Raw genomic sequence first — 15780 nt, forward strand, 5'->3', positions numbered from 1 at the left:
GAAAATGGGCTTGACAATAATTTCAGAATTGTAATACGCACATACATACATATACATCCTCGAGCGCCATCATCGTTAACACACAAGAACAAGCTCAATTCACGACGCGCAGCTCAGTGCGTGTACCGCCCTAATACTAAATCCGACAGCAAGCTGGACAGCTGCGTAGGATCGCCTAGAGCCTCGCCCAGCATCTTTTCAATGTTGCGCATGACGGATATTTTCTGCTGGTAGGTCAGGGGATGGGCAATCTCGGGAGGGCCAACGAGATACCAAAAATTGACGGAAACGGAATCGGTGAGCGACTCAACGTGATGCCACCAGTACGCGGGAATGTAGAGCACTTCGCCAGGCTCCAGAATGCATTCCCATCCATGCAGCTCGGAAAATCGTGGAAACCGCGCCAAATCCGGGTTGTCGAAATCGACCTGACTTTGCCGATCGCACGGATGGTGCACTGGATACGGATACAAGCACGGAAAGCGATCGGGAGCAAAGAGCACACACCGCTTGGCACCGCGCACCTGAGCAAAGAGGTTTTCCTGCTCGTCGTAATGGGCGGGAGTGACTGCACCAGCCATGCTGACCAGCAAGAGGTTGGTGGTCAAGTCGCTCCAATTCGCGTCGCGCTGGAGCTCTGCCAGCAATTTCCAGTTGAACTGGAGAAAGGATTCGACTATTTTCAAGCCGACGCTGTTCGAGAGGCCTTGCTGCAAGTAGACGACATCCCCGGAATGAATGCCAAATTGCGACGCGATGCGTGCTGCAGAGTCGTCGCTGGCAGCTGGCGGTTGTTGCGAATTTGAATCAAAAGCAGCAGCATCAGCAGGAGCAACAGCAGCAGCTGCTGTCGGTTGACAACAAGAATCACGTTGTGTGCTTGTCGTTGGTTCGTTGCAACTCGATTGTGGTCGTGGAGCAAATCGTTCGGTCTGACGTGCTGCGACCGCCATGCACTCGAGAAATTCGGCGAATCGCATGGTGAGCTTCCGCACATCATGATGTGATGCTTCCTGTCCCGGTGTCAGGCGAGTCTCATCAAAGTACTTGACTTTGCCAGTGCTCGACACAAACACCGTGTTGGACATTCCCAAATGCTCCTTGAGAAACTCCAAATCCCAGCGCTCGACTGCTGGTGCTGCGATACTCGAGTCTAGCAGTACAAACGGAGTCTAACACAATGTGACAAAGTTGTTGGTATCATCGAACCAACGAATTTTGCAGAATTTGCAGCAGATCAGAAAACCGGCAGATTGGAGCAAAAATTTGAGCCAAGTCACGCCTCGTAACTTCCCCCCCCCCTCCAACCTCCTGCTCTTCTCAGCCCATCACCTTGCTTCTCAGGGCGAGCCTGGCAGCATCGTCGGTGGCACGGTAGCGCGGGATGGGCTGCGTCGCAACGCCCAATTGGCGGCAGTTGACCACCGGCGAGCTCACTCCAGGCAATCTCAGCCTTCCGCGTTCAATCTGCTGCGAAATGTGCGACGCGACTTGATCCATGACTGAAAAGCAGGAGCAGAACAACCAACAAAACTCAGCACCAGCAGTGAGTGGATTTTGAGAAATGACAAGCAAACAACTCAAGAAAAAAAGACTGAAACCCAAATCAAGATTTTCTCAGAAGTCTGAGATTGTGGGATACCTTTTGCCCCCTGGTTTCAGGCTTCCTTTTTTCTACTTTGGTCACTAACACTCCTCATTTTCTCATCCTACCATACGTACAACCATACAGTCCCAGCAACAATGCCGGTCGTGTCTGGTGAGCTCGGAAACCGCGTCTCTGCCAAGCTCGGCGAGTTCCTCCTGCGCGGCCATCGCATGCAGAACGCGTACTGCCTGGACTGCAATGTAACAACGCAATCATAGATGATAGGAAGCCTATTGAAGGGGCCGAGCTCACTTCTTGACTGCCATTTGCACCATTGCACCATGTGTGTGTGTGTGTGTGTAGACTGTGCTGATGCTGGATCTGTCGACCAACCGAGAGCACTGTGTGCACTGCGATGACATGGGTCTGCGTCCGAAGGCTGCACCCGCAACCTCAACGACGACGCCAGCTGTGGTCTCGGCGGCCTCTTCGGAGCCAGCCGCAAGCGAGAAGCAAGCGCTGAGTCAAGCTGCTGCAGAGACAGCTACAAGTACCACTGCTAGTGCGAACAACGCTGATCCTACAGTTAATACTGCGAATGCTGGTGGAGTACCGGCCAAGCCGAACAAGCCCGAAGAGCATTCCGCGCATGAGGCGTATGGCAATCTCGACGAAGACTTCCAAGACGACGACGAAGAAGAAGAAGAAGATCCTGAGACAGACCGCTTGCTGGCTCAGATGATTGACGCACAGCTCCCGTCGCAGGGCATCCGCGAGTTCCTGAAGCTCGAATCAGAGCTCAAGTATCAGAAGCCTGCTGGCCGAGACAAGGCTGGCCATCACGGTGCTTCTCCTGCGTCTGCTTCTGCTGCTCGAAACAGCGGGTCTGGCGCAACCCGGGCCACCTGGCGTGACCAGTACGAGGAAATTGGTGCAGAGTATGTCAAGCAATCGCTGGGTGGTGCTCCCGCAGAGGCCAAGCCGAGCAAACCAAAGCGTCCGACGGCGTCCGCCATTCGTGGAGCCACTACTGCATCAAGCCTGCCGCCCCAGCCCCAGCATCACCAACACCCACTCGCGCAGGAAGTAGACCCGCAATTCTACCTCAAGCAGGCCATTTCATTCACCTCTGTTGCTCTGGCGACGGAAACTGTCAAACTCGGCTCGCCAGACCGCGATCTGGAGACGGTCGAGCGTTTGTCCACTGTGCTGCAGTCCCTGATCGAGTCCCTCACTGCCCTGTCACAGTTGCCCCGACGACGATAATATCTGATCATTGTTCTGTGAGGGGGGAGGGGGCGGCGTATTTTGCCCCTCGTAGCACTTTTCCGCAATGGGTTGTTCAATGCCTCGTTCGTCGTGATGCCTCAACTTTCATTCAACCCGCTTATTGGCTTCATACACTTCAATGCCCTCCTCCATCACCACCATTCAATATGTTGTTTCTTGTATGCTCAGAGCTTGCCATTCAAATCCTACCGTCAGTCTCCATTTCACAGACCTCTTTCTCACTTTCGCTCCACCCGTTCTTCAGCCATGTCCACCCAAACCAAAGCGAGCAGCCTGCTCGGCCTCAACGCGATCGTCGCTGGCTCTGGCCTGCTGCAGGACGCCGGCTTCCTCATCACCGACAAGCCGCAGCGCGAGTCGCGTCCTGGCCGCCCAGTCGTCTGCGCCCACGACGGCACCTTCCACTGCGACGAGGCGCTTGCCTGCTTCATGCTCAAGCTGACCGACAAGTGCGTCTTGTCCGAGCATTGCGTAGCGGGAACTGGGATTTGGGCGTTTTGATCCACCCACGAGGGGAAAAGCACTCACTCCAATCTCAATCTCAACACTCACTCCAATCTCAACACTCTTGTGTGCATGTGTGCGTTAGGTTTGCCAATGCGGATATTGTGCGCACGCGCGTACCGGCAGTGCTGGCCGAGGCCGATTGCTGCGTCGATGTTGGCGCTGTCGACGATCCGAGCACGCACCGGTACGACCACCACCAGGCGTCGTTCAAGGGCACATTCTCGCCTGCGTACAAGTCGCGCTTGTCGAGCGCTGGCTTGGTGTACAAGCACCACGGCCGCGAGGTCATCCGGAAGATTGTGGCCGGTGTCATCTCGCCAGAGCACCCCGAGCTCGAGGCGCAGACCGCCGTGCTGTACGAGCGCGTCTACAAGCAATTCATTGAGCACATCGATGCGATGGACAATGGCCAGGAGGTCAGCGAAAATGGCGTCCTCATGTACAACCTGTCGTCCCACATTGGAACGCGCGTGTCCCGACTCAATCCCGAGTGGAACGAGGAAGCCGACAACGCGACCGTCAACGAGCGCTTCCGTCTGGCCATCTACCTGACTGGAAGCGAGTTCCATGACTATGTGAGCGGCCAGGCACGCGCGTGGCTTCCTGCTCGCGGCATTGTCGAGGCCGCCGTCGCTGCCCGTCACACTGTCCACCCTTCTGGCCAGATTATCAAGCTCGACCAGTTCTGCCCGTGGAAGGAGCATCTCTTCATGCTCGAGGAGGAGCTCAACATCCAGGGAGCCATCAAGTTCGTCCTGTTCCAGGACAAGAGTGGCACGTATCGTGTGCAGACTGTCTCGGTGGACGAGGCGTCCTTCTTTTCATCGCGCATCCCATTGCTCGAGGCCTGGCGCGGTGTTCGTGACGAAGCCCTCTCTGAGCTTCTTGGCATTCCCGGAGCCGTCTTTGTTCACGCTTCCGGCTTCATTGGCGGGCACAAGACCTACGAGGGTGTTTTGGAAATGGCTGCGCGCTGCCTTTAATGGGAGATGGGGGGTGGAGATGTTGGTTGATGTGTTTGTGCTGTAGTAGTAGGTTTGTGCACAAATGGAAGACGTTTTCAGATCAATCCACATTGATACAGAATATTGAAGCGAAAACTACAGTATTCTGAAAACGATGCACACAGCAAAGTCGTCGTTGTATGCTTCTTCTCTGAGAGCTGTAAATGCACCAAGCGCGTTCTTTCATGATGATGAGAGTTACAAAACTCAGAGTCATAACCGAAAACCCGTTCAGTTATCGTCGTTGTTGTTCTTGGTTTCGTGCTCGCTCTTCCTCTGCGAGCCGCCGTTTGTAATCCTCGTAAAGCACCTTGCGATCAAAGTAGCGCACCTGGAATGCCAACAAAATGAGTATCGAGTCAAAAGTTGTGCAAGGCAGTCAAAGTACCGGATTCGCTGCAGCCTCTCGCGCACGCTCTACGCTTCCGCCGGTCACAGAAACAGAACAAGCACGCTCGACTTACCCAGGATGGCAAGCAGGATCCCTCGAGCGCGCGTCGCAGTTCGCTGCACGCAGAGGCCTCGTTGCCAATGTTCTTGGCAGCGCATTCATAGTACGCGTCCCGAGCAGCGTAGCACTTTTTGCGATCGGCAGCAGCCGGTGGCGAGTCACCAACACCACCATGTGGGCGATCTGGGTCTGATTCAGTCATTCTGCTTGGAGGAAGAATGGTGCTGCTTGTCGCAATGCTTGTGCACCAAAGGATGACTGGTCTGAGTTTCGTACACAAGATACAAGATTCGTGCGCGTTTGCGTTCAATGCACAAGAGCATTGTTTCAAACATCTGCGGCATTTGTACTCTTTTTGTTTTTGTTCAGAGAGACGAGGATGACGGCAATTTTGGTTTTCAGCCCTAGTATGCCTTCTGCTAAAGTTGCGGATGCTGCACTCTTACTGTCATGTTCATCGTCTCAGAATCATTGGAGCTCTGTTTGGATTCTCAACAACGATCTATGGATTTGTTACAAGAACGTAAAACACAAGCAACAGCAGCTTAGTCGACAAAAGTCTTGTTGTATGTGCCCTGGTGAAACGAGGTCGGAGGGACTCGGCAAATCATGCACTTGTCTTGACGTTGGATCATCCATTGAGCACACGCGACGCAGACACATGCGTGGCAGCACGGTATCAGCTTGGCATTCGTCGGGGCGTTGAAACAGACCAAGCACTCACGATCGCTGCCTGCAACTGTCTCTTCCTCGTTTTCTGCAACTTCTTCCCCCGAAAATCGTCTCAGGATTTCGCCGAACGATGGTCGATAGACTCGTGCGGGATCGAGGCAATCAACCGCAAGATCCGCCATGGCTTGTGCAGCCTCTTTATCTTGACTGCTCCAGTCAATTGCTTTGTCAAGCACTGAATCGATTTTACGGCTCCTTTTCAGCTGGTGTCGAACGGTAGACATCAAGTCAATGCTGGGCCGCTGTCCAGTAGCGAGCTCAAGCAGAATCATGCCGTACGAGTACACGTCCGTCTTGATGGAAACCTTGCCTTCATCGCGATACTGAGGGCAAATGTACTGAAGGGTGCCTTGAACCGTCTGCGTACGAATGTAGCTGTGTGCGTCCACCTGAGCCGGCATAGAGCGCGTCAGACCAAAATCGGCCACTTTGGCGTGAAAGTCAGCGTCCAGCAACACATTATCCGTCTTGAGGTCCAAGTGGAACAGCGGCTGCCGCGGAATGGCCGTCTGGACAAAGTGCATGGCGTTTGCAATATCAGTCGCAATGTTTTGGCGCTGCTGCCAACTCAATGCGAGCGTGCCACCCCTGCGATCGAGACGATCGCGAACAGAACCGTTTGGCATCAGCTCGTAGACCAAGCAGCGCTCGTTGTCTTCCTGGGCATAGCACATGATGATGACGATATTCGGGTGACGGAAACGCGAGAGGGCTTCGAGTTCGGCCTCGAACTGAGCGGCGCCTTGGGTTGAATTCGCTGCCATGCGTTTGACAGCGACTTGCTGACCGTTCCAGACACCAGAGTAGACATTGCCAAAGCCGCCGCCTCCAATTTTCTTGGGATCTGCAAAATTGTCAGTCGCTTGAGAGAGGACTTGGAGATCAACGCGAAGAAGGTTGGGGCTGACGGATGGAGCAGAACTTGGGGGAGAAGCAGAACTTGGGGGAGCAGAACTTGGGGGAGAATGGCGCTCGAGCTCCAGCTGGGCCATGCGAGCTTGCAGTTGACGAATATCCTCGCGATTTGTCCCTGACTTGGAGTTGGGCATTCGCAATGTAGCAGGTTTGGGAGGACGAGGCGGAGGCGTTGATGGAGAAGGAGCATGGTGGGAACTTGGAGCATGGGCTCCTGGGACATCTTCAGTTGGAACGCTGGCCCATAGTGGCGCGTGAGTGGCGTGCAATTGAGCAGGTAACGTCCGACGCTGACTGTGAAAACTGATTTTGAATCCACACGTAAGTGCTGCGCTCCATCGGACTGTGAAGAAACGCAATAATCCAGACTTACTCAGGTTGGCAGGCTCTGTTGCCGACTTGTTTCAAGGCGTTGATGGCACTTTCGGAAATGGAGTTCTCATCGAGACTAGACGTTTCAGTATGTAGTTCTCAAAGTTTGAGCGACCAATACAAGCTTTGAAATTCTGCAGCAAAGGTTAAATTACATGAGCAGAATCAGCCTCTTGTTGACCTTGAGTGCCTCGGCAATCGCCTGCGCTCCAGCGTCGCCAATCTGATTCTCATTCAGACTGTCCATCCCTCCATCAGTGAGCGCGGAGTTTTATCTGCAGGATCAAGCACTCACATGCTTTAGTCAAACGTACAAGAGCGTGTCCAGCTTCTTGTTCACTTTGAGAGCTTCAGCAATCGCCTGTGCTCCAGCATCGCCAATCTGGTTTCGGCCCAGACTGTCCATATCCCTCCATGAATGAGCACTCATATTGCCTTCTGTGGAATCAAAAACTCGCATGCATCGACTGAAGAGAAATGTCCTACCCGAGTGTCGTCAGCGTCGTGTTCACTTTGAGTGCCTCAGCTATTGTCTGTGCTCCAGCATCGCTAATTTGAACATGTTGCAGACTGTGCGTTCTCCATCAGTGAGCACTGAAACATATCTGCTGGATCACCACTCCGACGCATCAAAGTCAAAGAGATTGTGCCTTACTTGAGCCCAGTTATCGTCGTGTTCACTTTGAGCGCTTGTGCAATGGCCTGCGCTCCAGCGTTGCCAATCTGATTATCACCCAAACTGTTGGTACTTCCGTCAGTGAGCCTGTCTGACCTTGCTGCACAACTCCAATATGTCGTCAAAGTCAAAGGCGTTACTTGAGTGTGGTCACTGTCGTGTTCACCTTGAGTGCCTCAGCGATCGCCTGCGCGCCAACATCGCCAATCTGGTTGAAGTCGAGGCTGTTCACCCAGTCCATCAGTGAACACTCTGAATACCTCTGCTAAATCACCCACTGACTTTGTCAATAGCCGTACCCAAGCCAACTCAAATTCTTGTTCAATTTGAGAGCTTGAGCAATCGCCTGCGCTTCAGCATCGCCAATCCTATCCAACTGCAAACTGTCTTCACTTTGTCAACACCAGCGGCGTATGTCACACCTTCCCATAAATACGGTTGTGTCTTACTTGAGCGACCCACTTGCAAGCTTGACTTTGCGAAACAACTCGCTTTGTCTCAGAGTCGTACTCTGAGCTACTTGCGGACCTTCGGGTTGCAACTCTCGGTTTGCAACGCTGGCCCGGGCTTGCCCATTAGTGCCACTAGCCGCCACCGCTTGCAGTTCAGCAGGCGAAGGCGTACGCTGGTTGTTCACCCTGTTCGAAAATCACACACAAGTAAGCGCTGCGTTCCATCAGGTTGATGCAACAGTTCAGAGTTACCGCAGGGTGCGTTTCTTGTTGCTGAACTTGTCCAAGGCCTTGGCCTTGTACTCACGGGCGGAAATGATGTTGTCTTCAAGACTGGAAATTTCAGTGACGTAGTTCTCAAGTTCGGGTGAGAAAGCAGAAACGTTTGGAACAATGCAGCAAGAGTCCACGTACTTGAGCGTAGTCAGCGTCTTGTTGATGTTGAACGCCTCAGCAATCATTTGCGCACCAGCATCCGCAATGGCATTCTGACTCAGACTGTCCATCCCCGCTATCAGTGAGCACTCCGAATGTCCTCAGATAGCACCTATTCACACGCATCAGTCAAGGGGAGTTGACGTACTTGAGCTCAGTCAGGGTCGTGTTCACCCTGAGTGCCTCAGCAATCGCTGTCGCTCCTGCATTGCCAAACTGATTCTTTTCCAAACTGTTTGTCCGTGAGTACTCTGAATGCCGCCTGCTGAAACCACTCGCTCACAAGCATCAACAAACGAGATGCCTTACATGAGTGTCGTCAGCGTTGAGTTCACTTCGAGTGCATCAGCAATCGCCTGCGCTCCAGCATCGCCAATCTGATTTCGAAAAAAACTGTCCGTCCTCCACTAGTGAGCAATCTGAATGCCCTCTGCCTTTCACTCGATTACAAGCATCGGTCAAGGTGAGATGACTTACTAGAGCTCAGTCAAGGTGTTGTTCACTTTGAGTGAATCAGCAATCGCCTGCGCCCCGGTACTACCAATCGGATTGCGGCCAAGACTGTCCAACCCCTTCATTAGTGAGCACGCTGAATGCCCCTCCGCTGAAGCCACCCCACACTCAGATTAGTCAAAGTGAGATGACTTACTAGAGCATTTCCAGCGTCGTGTTCACCTTGAGTGCGTTGGCAATCGCTTGCCCTCCAGCATCGCCAATCTGATTCTCGACCAAACTGCCCGTCCCCTCTCCGTCAATGAGCTATGCTGAAAATCACACCCCCCTCTCACACGCATTAGTCGAAGTGAGATGCCTTACTTGAGCGAGGTCAGCCTCTTGTTCACTTTGAGCGCCTCAGCAATCGCGAGCGCACCGGCATCTCCAATGTGATTATCACTCAGACTGTCCATCCCCTCCTTCAGTGAGCACTCTCAATGTCCTTTGCTGAATCATCCACTCACATGCATCAATCAAGGTGAAATGCCGTACTAGAGCCCGGTCAGTGTCTTGTTCACTTTGAGAGCTTCAGCAAGTGCCTGCGCTCCAGCACTGCCAATCCGGTTGTTGTCGAGCCTGTTCATTCCCTCCATCAGTGAGCACTCTGAATGTCTATGAATCAGCTACTACATCCATCAGTCAAAAGTGAGATGACTTACATGAGCACCGTCACCGTCACGTTCACTTTGAATGCCTGTGCGATTGCCTGTGCTTCAGCATCGCCAATCTGCTTGCCACACAAACTAGACCCATCCTGTCAACTCACACACGTCGCCACGTTTCCCACCATAAGCTCAGCTTTCTCTTACTCGTGCCATCCACCTGCAATATTGACTTTGTCATGCAACTCTCGCTGCCTCTCAGTCATTCGCTGATACGACAGCATTGGAAGATCTTGACAAAATTGAAAACAAGGACTAGATCTTCAATCTCGATCCCATCTTCGGCTCAACTCTTTCCCGAATTATGCTCGGCATTCATGCTCATAGTCAGTGAGCAAACGTGGCGGGTTGAAAAAGGACCGGGCATGCATTGAATGGATTTGTTTGTGGAAAGCAGCGAAACACTGAGTTTTTCCATTTCCATGCTTTCGCTGTCAGACTCCGTTCTCCTGCTTTTTGGACAAACTCCTTGGTGGTTTTACGATCCGTGTTTGCTGAGACTTTGACATTTGTATTTGCAATGAACTCGCTTTTGGTCTTGTTTAAGAACGCTTTTCATTCTCATTTTTTGACTTCTTATTTTCCTTTCAACACATATACAAAATGCGTCCTGGTAAATGATTTTATTTATACGATTGCCTCATCACGCTTGCCACCCTTTTCTTGCCTTACTATCTCACTTTAGTGAGCTCCCACTTTTTTCCATGTTTTTTCATCTTTTTTGTCTTCTGAATCCTTTTTGTCCCTTTTGCCTCTTTGAGCCCGGATTTCTTCCCGGATCCACACGCATCTTGACGAATCGCACAGCCAGCGACAGAGGCAGAGTGAACCTCGAGGGGAAGGGGTGGTTGGGCGCACTGTGCAGCACCATTGAAACGAGCACATGGAAAAGAAAAGAAAGAAAAGAAAAAAAAATCGGATTTTTTTTCTTTGATCTCGAAAGCCAACGAGCTGCGTGAAAAGGCGATGCAGGGCGGCTCGAACAGCAGACAAGTGGCGACAAACGACCAAAGGGCCGCAGTCGCACAGCATGGAGCAGAACGCCGACGCACTGCACTGCGGGAAGCGCGGCTTTCTGTTCGACCGCAGAAGAGCGAAAAAAACAAAAAAAAAAAAAAAGGCCCACACATGGTCGGTGCTGCTGTGATGTCGTTCGTCTCGGAAGCGCAGGACGACAGCCAACCACCAGCGCAAATGTCGTGCTGTGATTGTGTGTTGCTCGTGTGGGCGATCGACGAGCTGTTCAGTCAAAGACAACGACGCGATCGCAAGCAAAAAAAAAAAGAAAAAAAAAAGAAACAAAAAAAACCCATGTGGCTTGAAAAAAAAAAAAAAAAAGAAGGAAAAAAAAGACAAAGTCAAGGGGAAAGTCATGTCGAAGATCAGCAGACTTTGGATGTAGAGCAAGATCTAGACAAAGATCAAGTGCTGGGATTAGAAGCAGCAACATGATCAGCGGAAGAGTCGGCTTGAAGCAGTGATGGTTGATGCAAGACGACTTGTAACTCACTTTTGATCCTTCCACCCTGTTTTTTCATTTGCGTGCTCACAGGCATGGATTCTCCTCGCGGTGGCCGTGGTGGCTTCGGCGGTGACCGTGGTGGCCGTGGCGGCGGTCGCGGTGGCTTCAGCCCCCGTGGCGGCTTTGGCGGTGATCGCGGCGGTCGTGGCGGCGGTCGTGGCGGCTTCAGCCCTCGCGGCGGTGTCGCCGGCGGCCGTGGCGGCGCCCGTGGTGGTGCCCGCGGTGGTGCCCGTGGCGGTGCTCGCGGTGGTGCCCGTGGTGGCCGTGGCGGTGCTCGCGGTGGTAAGTGACGATGTGACTCGTCCCCCATGTGTTGAACGTCTGCCTTTTGGTGCGATCGCGCTTTCCCCCTCTCACCTTTATTGATGTTTGTCTCCCGTCTTCATTGGCTCTTCTTCTGGTACCTGTAGGCATGAAGGGTGGCTCGAAGGTTGCCGTTGAGGCCCATCGCCACGCTGGTGTCTTTGTCGCTCGTGGTGGCAAGGAGGATGCCCTTGTCACTCGCAACCTCGTCCCCGGCGAGAGCGTGTACGGCGAGAAGCGCATGACTGTCGAAGAGGAGGGCAACAAGGTCGAGTACCGTGTTTGGAACCCCTTCCGATCCAAGCTTGCCGCTGCCATCCTCGGTGGTGTTGCTCAGATCCACATGCCCCCAGGCTCGAAGGTCTTGTACCTCGGCGCTGCCTCTGGCACGACCGTCTCACACGTTGCTGATATTGTTGGCCCCGTAAGTCGATGATGCAGGCTTGGAAATTTTTTGTTTGGTGACCCGATTCGAAATGCTCACACTTTTTTTTTCTCAAACTGCCTTACATCTTCAACAGGAGGGTCTTGTCTACGCCGTCGAGTTCTCTCACCGCTCGGGTCGCGACTTGATCAACATGGCCAAGAAGCGCACCAACGTCATCCCGATTATTGAGGATGCTCGCCACCCCCACAAGTACCGCATGCTCATCGGCATGGTTGACACAATTTTCGCTGACGTCGCTCAGCCAGATCAGGCCCGTATTGTCGGCATCAACGCCGAGTACTTCCTCAAGAACGAGGGCAACTACGTCATCTCGATCAAGGCCAACTGCATAGACTCGACCGCACCAGCAGCCGCTGTGTTTGCCGAGGAGGTTAAGAAGCTTGCCGCCATGCAACTCAAGCCCAAGGAGCAACTGACACTTGAACCCTACGAACGTGACCACGCTGTCGTTGTCGGCACTTACCGCCCTCCCCCGAAGGCTGCCAAGTAAAAAGGCATCCGGACTGGCAATTTTTTAACAGAATGAGCAAACAGCACAATCAAAGGCTATGCCACCAACACGAAACAATATCCGAAACAAAAAAGAATCCAGTGCGCTTCAAGGTGTATCTAGTTGTGTATTTGGCCTTTTTTTTTTTTTTTTTTCTCTCGTAGTTGGCGTGCAGTTTTTGGTTGATGCGTGTTGTTTTGGTAGGATTTGTTGTTGTTGTTGTTGTTGTTTCGTATGTACGTGTAGTGAAGATTTTTTTTCTGAATTGCTGTTCTTTCATTGATGGGATACAAGTGCACGAGAAGAGGTTTGAAACGAACAGCGAATCAAAAACGGAGAAAAGCACTTTTGGATTGCGAGCCTCCCCCCACCGATCCAAAACTTGACAGGCTCTCGTATGCTCGACAAGTCAATCGGACAAAGGCTTCTGCTTGGCCTGTCGGCGAGCTTCCGACGCAGCGCGACAGGCAGATTCCGAGTCGAAACCTTGAATTTGGGCTTGAATGGCTTCCACACAGCGGAGGACATCAGCCTCGTTGCTGCCCTCTGGATTTTGTAAGGGAGTGTCAAAATCACACACGATGGGTGCCCGAGCTCGGTGAGGGGAGAAGGAAAGGATGAATACCATTACAAGCCATCTGCACGAAACTGCCCAATTCCTTACCGAACGAAATCATCACACGAACATGATCGTCGTTAAAGCGAGGATAGCTACCAATGCTCACAGAGGGAATGTCGATGGTAGCTTGCGTCATGGCATTCGCAATCTGGGATTCAAACAGACTCGTGTACAAGATGCGTCGCGTAAATTTGTGCGCGGTCGCCAGCAACGGTTGCGCAGCATCCAGCATTTTCGAAAAGAGCATTGGGACACCTGGTAGAATGTATACATTGCCTGCCACCACGACCAGCGGTACCCACAGTCCGTCTGTTTTGAGCACTTCTCAAGCGGAATTTGGGTCTAGCAAGTCAGCAACAACAACCACAAATCACGAGCCCGCTCGATATCTGCACTTCCTCCCAGCTTGCACGTACACTTTGCTGGGGTCGGCAGGAGCGCCATGCGCTTGATGGGCTCTGTGAGCTGCATGTTGCGTTTTGCATAGTGAGCTTCCATGAGCTTGATAATTTCGGCATTGTGCTCGAGCTTGAGACCAAACGCTTTCGCAATCGATTGGTATGTAATATCGTCGTGTGTCGGACCAATACCGCCGCTTGTAAACACGAGATCGTAGTTGGCAGAGAGTGTCTGCACGGATCGAATAATGTCGCTCTCGACGTCGGGCACGATTTCCACCCGCGACAGCGAAATGCCATTGTCAAAGCAAAAGCTTGCTGTCATTCCAAGTGTACAACCGTACAGAGGGTTTCAAGTGAGCTGCGCAATCTACACCTTGGTAGTGTGAACAAGTCGCATCAGAGTCAAGATTGTTCGCGTCCAAGCGCACCGTACCAAGCTTGTGCGTGTTGACATCGTGCACCTTGCCAGTCAGCACTTCGTTTGCAATAATGCACGCTGCGGCTGTCTTGGTGGCTCCCGGGATGATTGGCACACGCGCGCTCGCCGACAGTGACGCCAAGCACCGCGCCTGTGATATTGCAGATTCAGAAGTGCAACGTTCAGCTCCATAGGAATAATACAGCCAATCGCTCGCCAACCCTCGCAATAATACCTGCACTGCAATCCGTCGCGCTGCCGTCGACATGCTCAACGCCGGTAGCATTTCGCTTTCTGCACTCGGCAATGTAGACTGATCCCAATGCAGTTCCAGCCAAATCCAATCCAAAAGAGCCAGTCCAGTTTTCTCTTTCGTTTTGCCATCCCCAATTTCGACCTCAGCCGCAGCAGCCCTCGTCCCGCCTCACGTCCGCGTCCCTTCACCCTTCACTTCAGCTCATGCCCGTCGTTGCCTTCCCACTCATCAAGCTGGGCTACCTGGCTCTGCGGCAGATGGCCAAGCCGATCGCCAACGTCGTCAAGACCTCGGTAACAGCCATTCAACTCAACCCTTGCATGTCCCGTTCCCACCACCACCACCCCAACGCGAGAGACAAAGATGGAGAGCAAGCTTTGCTGTTTCAAACCCAAGCTGCGATTCTCGCATTCGATGCAATCTCAAGTTCAAACAACGATCACAAAAAGCAATCCGTTCTCGGCATAGAAAAAAAAAACCGCCAAGATTTGGGTTTTGTTCCCAAACAAAAACCATGAATCGCTGAGATTCAAGTGGATCAATGATGACGCTTGGAAGAAAATCCATGGCAAAAAATATGTGTCGTGCCATGGTGGTTGTGGTGGTGGCTCAGCGCGAACCACGTCCCAAAACAACCCCGAAACGAGCAGAAGGCGAAAACGCTCAGACATCAACAGTACTTTGCCAGCAATGGTCACCACGTCGCTTTTTGCTCTTTGATGCACAACAGATTTTTAGGTTTGGTCTCGCTTTGTCTGTCTGCTTTGGGCTAACCACACAGGCTTGGGTTGGAATTGTTTGTCTCTTTGTCACAGGTCGTCGCGCGGCCGCTGCCCCGCAAAGTCATGGTCAAGTTTGGCCAAGGATTCAACCAAGTCTACACACGAATGCAGCTCTTGTCCATGGGACATCGGGCGACTGCGGTCAAACCTCTCACCGAAGAGCAGGCATTGCAATACGGATCGGACATTCTCGGCGAATTCATCCTGTTTGGCATTGCCGCGAGCTTACTGTTTCACGAGTTTACAGGCAGCGCAGAGAAGGAAGCGGCCAAACAGGCAAAGTTAGCGTCCACCCTGGCCGGGCTGCGAACGGACGTGACGACGCTGCAGAATCAGCTCGCCGAGAATAATGCCACAATTGCTCGCCTTTCGCTATTACTCGAAGACGAGCGTATCGAGCAGGAGCGACGCAGCCTAATGACCACCCATGTCGTCTCCAAAGCACTGGGTTCGACGACTCACTCTGCGCCACCACGGCAGGAGCACAAACCCTCACTAGCCAGTAGTGCTGCAGCTGCTGGGCCATCCACTTCCGTGTCAGTCCCATCAACGGCTACTGCCAAGCAACTGCCTTCCAGCAATGCATCCCCAGCAGCACCAGCAGCACCTGGCGCATCTCCAGTTTCGCGACACGAAATTCAGCCAACACCAACACCCTCCTCGCACGTCTCTCAGCAATCGTCGTCGTCACCAGGTTATATCTCTAGTGCACTTCAGCTCCCGAGTCGAGCGTGGCGGTGGGCAACATCATCATCCAGCAGCAGCAGCAGCAGCAGCTCGTAAATTTTTGTTCATGTATTGAAAATTTCTCTTTGTTTGTCGATACCACCACCCCCCAAGTAATACAGTACTATACTATTACAGCGATGATTCTCTCTACCTCCCTCTCCAACCTCACCAGCATCACAATGTTCACCTCAATGCGACGTACTCGATGGGCGGTCGGATTTTGAAATTTCAAA

General features: G+C 52.6%; 8 protein-coding genes across 8 annotated transcripts; 4 read left to right on the plus strand and 4 right to left on the minus strand.

The window, feature by feature from the left end:
* Positions 1-5: 5 nt before the first annotated feature.
* CAOG_02532 (hypoxia-inducible factor 1) lies at positions 6-1581 on the minus strand. Its single transcript, XM_004349232.2, has 2 exons — positions 1333-1581; positions 6-1172 (listed from the first exon to the last, which is right to left on the minus strand). Exons 1-2 carry the CDS (start codon positions 1498-1500, stop codon positions 114-116), a joined length of 1227 nt encoding a protein of 408 aa, XP_004349282.2. The 5' UTR covers positions 1501-1581; the 3' UTR covers positions 6-113.
* Positions 1582-1702: 121 nt separating this feature from the next.
* CAOG_08615 (hypothetical protein) lies at positions 1703-3009 on the plus strand. Its single transcript, XM_011271913.1, has 2 exons — positions 1703-1848; positions 1952-3009. The coding sequence occupies exons 1-2, from the start codon at positions 1744-1746 to the stop codon at positions 2852-2854; spliced, it is 1008 nt and encodes a 335-aa protein (XP_011270215.1). The 5' UTR covers positions 1703-1743; the 3' UTR covers positions 2855-3009.
* CAOG_08616 (hypothetical protein) lies at positions 2984-4460 on the plus strand. The gene is made up of 2 exons (XM_011271914.1): positions 2984-3327; positions 3468-4460. The coding sequence occupies exons 1-2, from the start codon at positions 3125-3127 to the stop codon at positions 4366-4368; spliced, it is 1104 nt and encodes a 367-aa protein (XP_011270216.1). The 5' UTR covers positions 2984-3124; the 3' UTR covers positions 4369-4460.
* CAOG_02535 (hypothetical protein) lies at positions 4439-5087 on the minus strand. Its single transcript, XM_004349235.2, has 2 exons — positions 4854-5087; positions 4439-4720 (listed from the first exon to the last, which is right to left on the minus strand). The coding sequence occupies exons 1-2, from the start codon at positions 5040-5042 to the stop codon at positions 4625-4627; spliced, it is 285 nt and encodes a 94-aa protein (XP_004349285.1). The 5' UTR covers positions 5043-5087; the 3' UTR covers positions 4439-4624.
* A 235-nt stretch (positions 5088-5322) lies between these two features.
* Positions 5323-9822, minus strand: CAOG_08617 (hypothetical protein). Its single transcript, XM_011271915.1, has 19 exons — positions 9727-9822; positions 9577-9660; positions 9410-9493; positions 9239-9322; positions 9072-9155; positions 8900-8983; positions 8732-8815; positions 8571-8654; positions 8402-8485; positions 8240-8320; positions 7985-8173; positions 7835-7918; positions 7676-7759; positions 7515-7598; positions 7346-7429; positions 7174-7257; positions 7015-7098; positions 6861-6935; positions 5323-6790 (listed from the first exon to the last, which is right to left on the minus strand). The coding sequence occupies exons 1-19, from the start codon at positions 9801-9803 to the stop codon at positions 5386-5388; spliced, it is 3003 nt and encodes a 1000-aa protein (XP_011270217.1). The 5' UTR covers positions 9804-9822; the 3' UTR covers positions 5323-5385.
* Positions 9823-10141: 319 nt separating this feature from the next.
* On the plus strand, positions 10142-12604 carry CAOG_02538 (rRNA 2'-O-methyltransferase fibrillarin). The gene is made up of 4 exons (XM_004349238.2): positions 10142-10192; positions 11132-11383; positions 11512-11828; positions 11926-12604. The coding sequence occupies exons 1-4, from the start codon at positions 10183-10185 to the stop codon at positions 12340-12342; spliced, it is 996 nt and encodes a 331-aa protein (XP_004349288.2). The 5' UTR covers positions 10142-10182; the 3' UTR covers positions 12343-12604.
* On the minus strand, positions 12598-14081 carry CAOG_02539 (molybdopterin binding domain-containing protein). Its single transcript, XM_004349239.2, has 5 exons — positions 14016-14081; positions 13796-13931; positions 13378-13677; positions 13007-13282; positions 12598-12888 (listed from the first exon to the last, which is right to left on the minus strand). The coding sequence occupies exons 1-5, from the start codon at positions 14064-14066 to the stop codon at positions 12752-12754; spliced, it is 900 nt and encodes a 299-aa protein (XP_004349289.2). The 5' UTR covers positions 14067-14081; the 3' UTR covers positions 12598-12751.
* A 68-nt stretch (positions 14082-14149) lies between these two features.
* On the plus strand, positions 14150-15684 carry CAOG_02540 (hypothetical protein). The gene is made up of 2 exons (XM_004349240.2): positions 14150-14329; positions 14852-15684. Exons 1-2 carry the CDS (start codon positions 14240-14242, stop codon positions 15599-15601), a joined length of 840 nt encoding a protein of 279 aa, XP_004349290.1. The 5' UTR covers positions 14150-14239; the 3' UTR covers positions 15602-15684.
* The last annotated feature ends 96 nt before the right edge of the window (positions 15685-15780 follow it).

Source organism: Capsaspora owczarzaki, assembly GCF_000151315.2.
Source record: "Capsaspora owczarzaki ATCC 30864 unplaced genomic scaffold supercont2.3, whole genome shotgun sequence".
Lineage (NCBI taxonomy): Eukaryota > Filasterea > Ministeriida > Capsasporidae > Capsaspora > Capsaspora owczarzaki.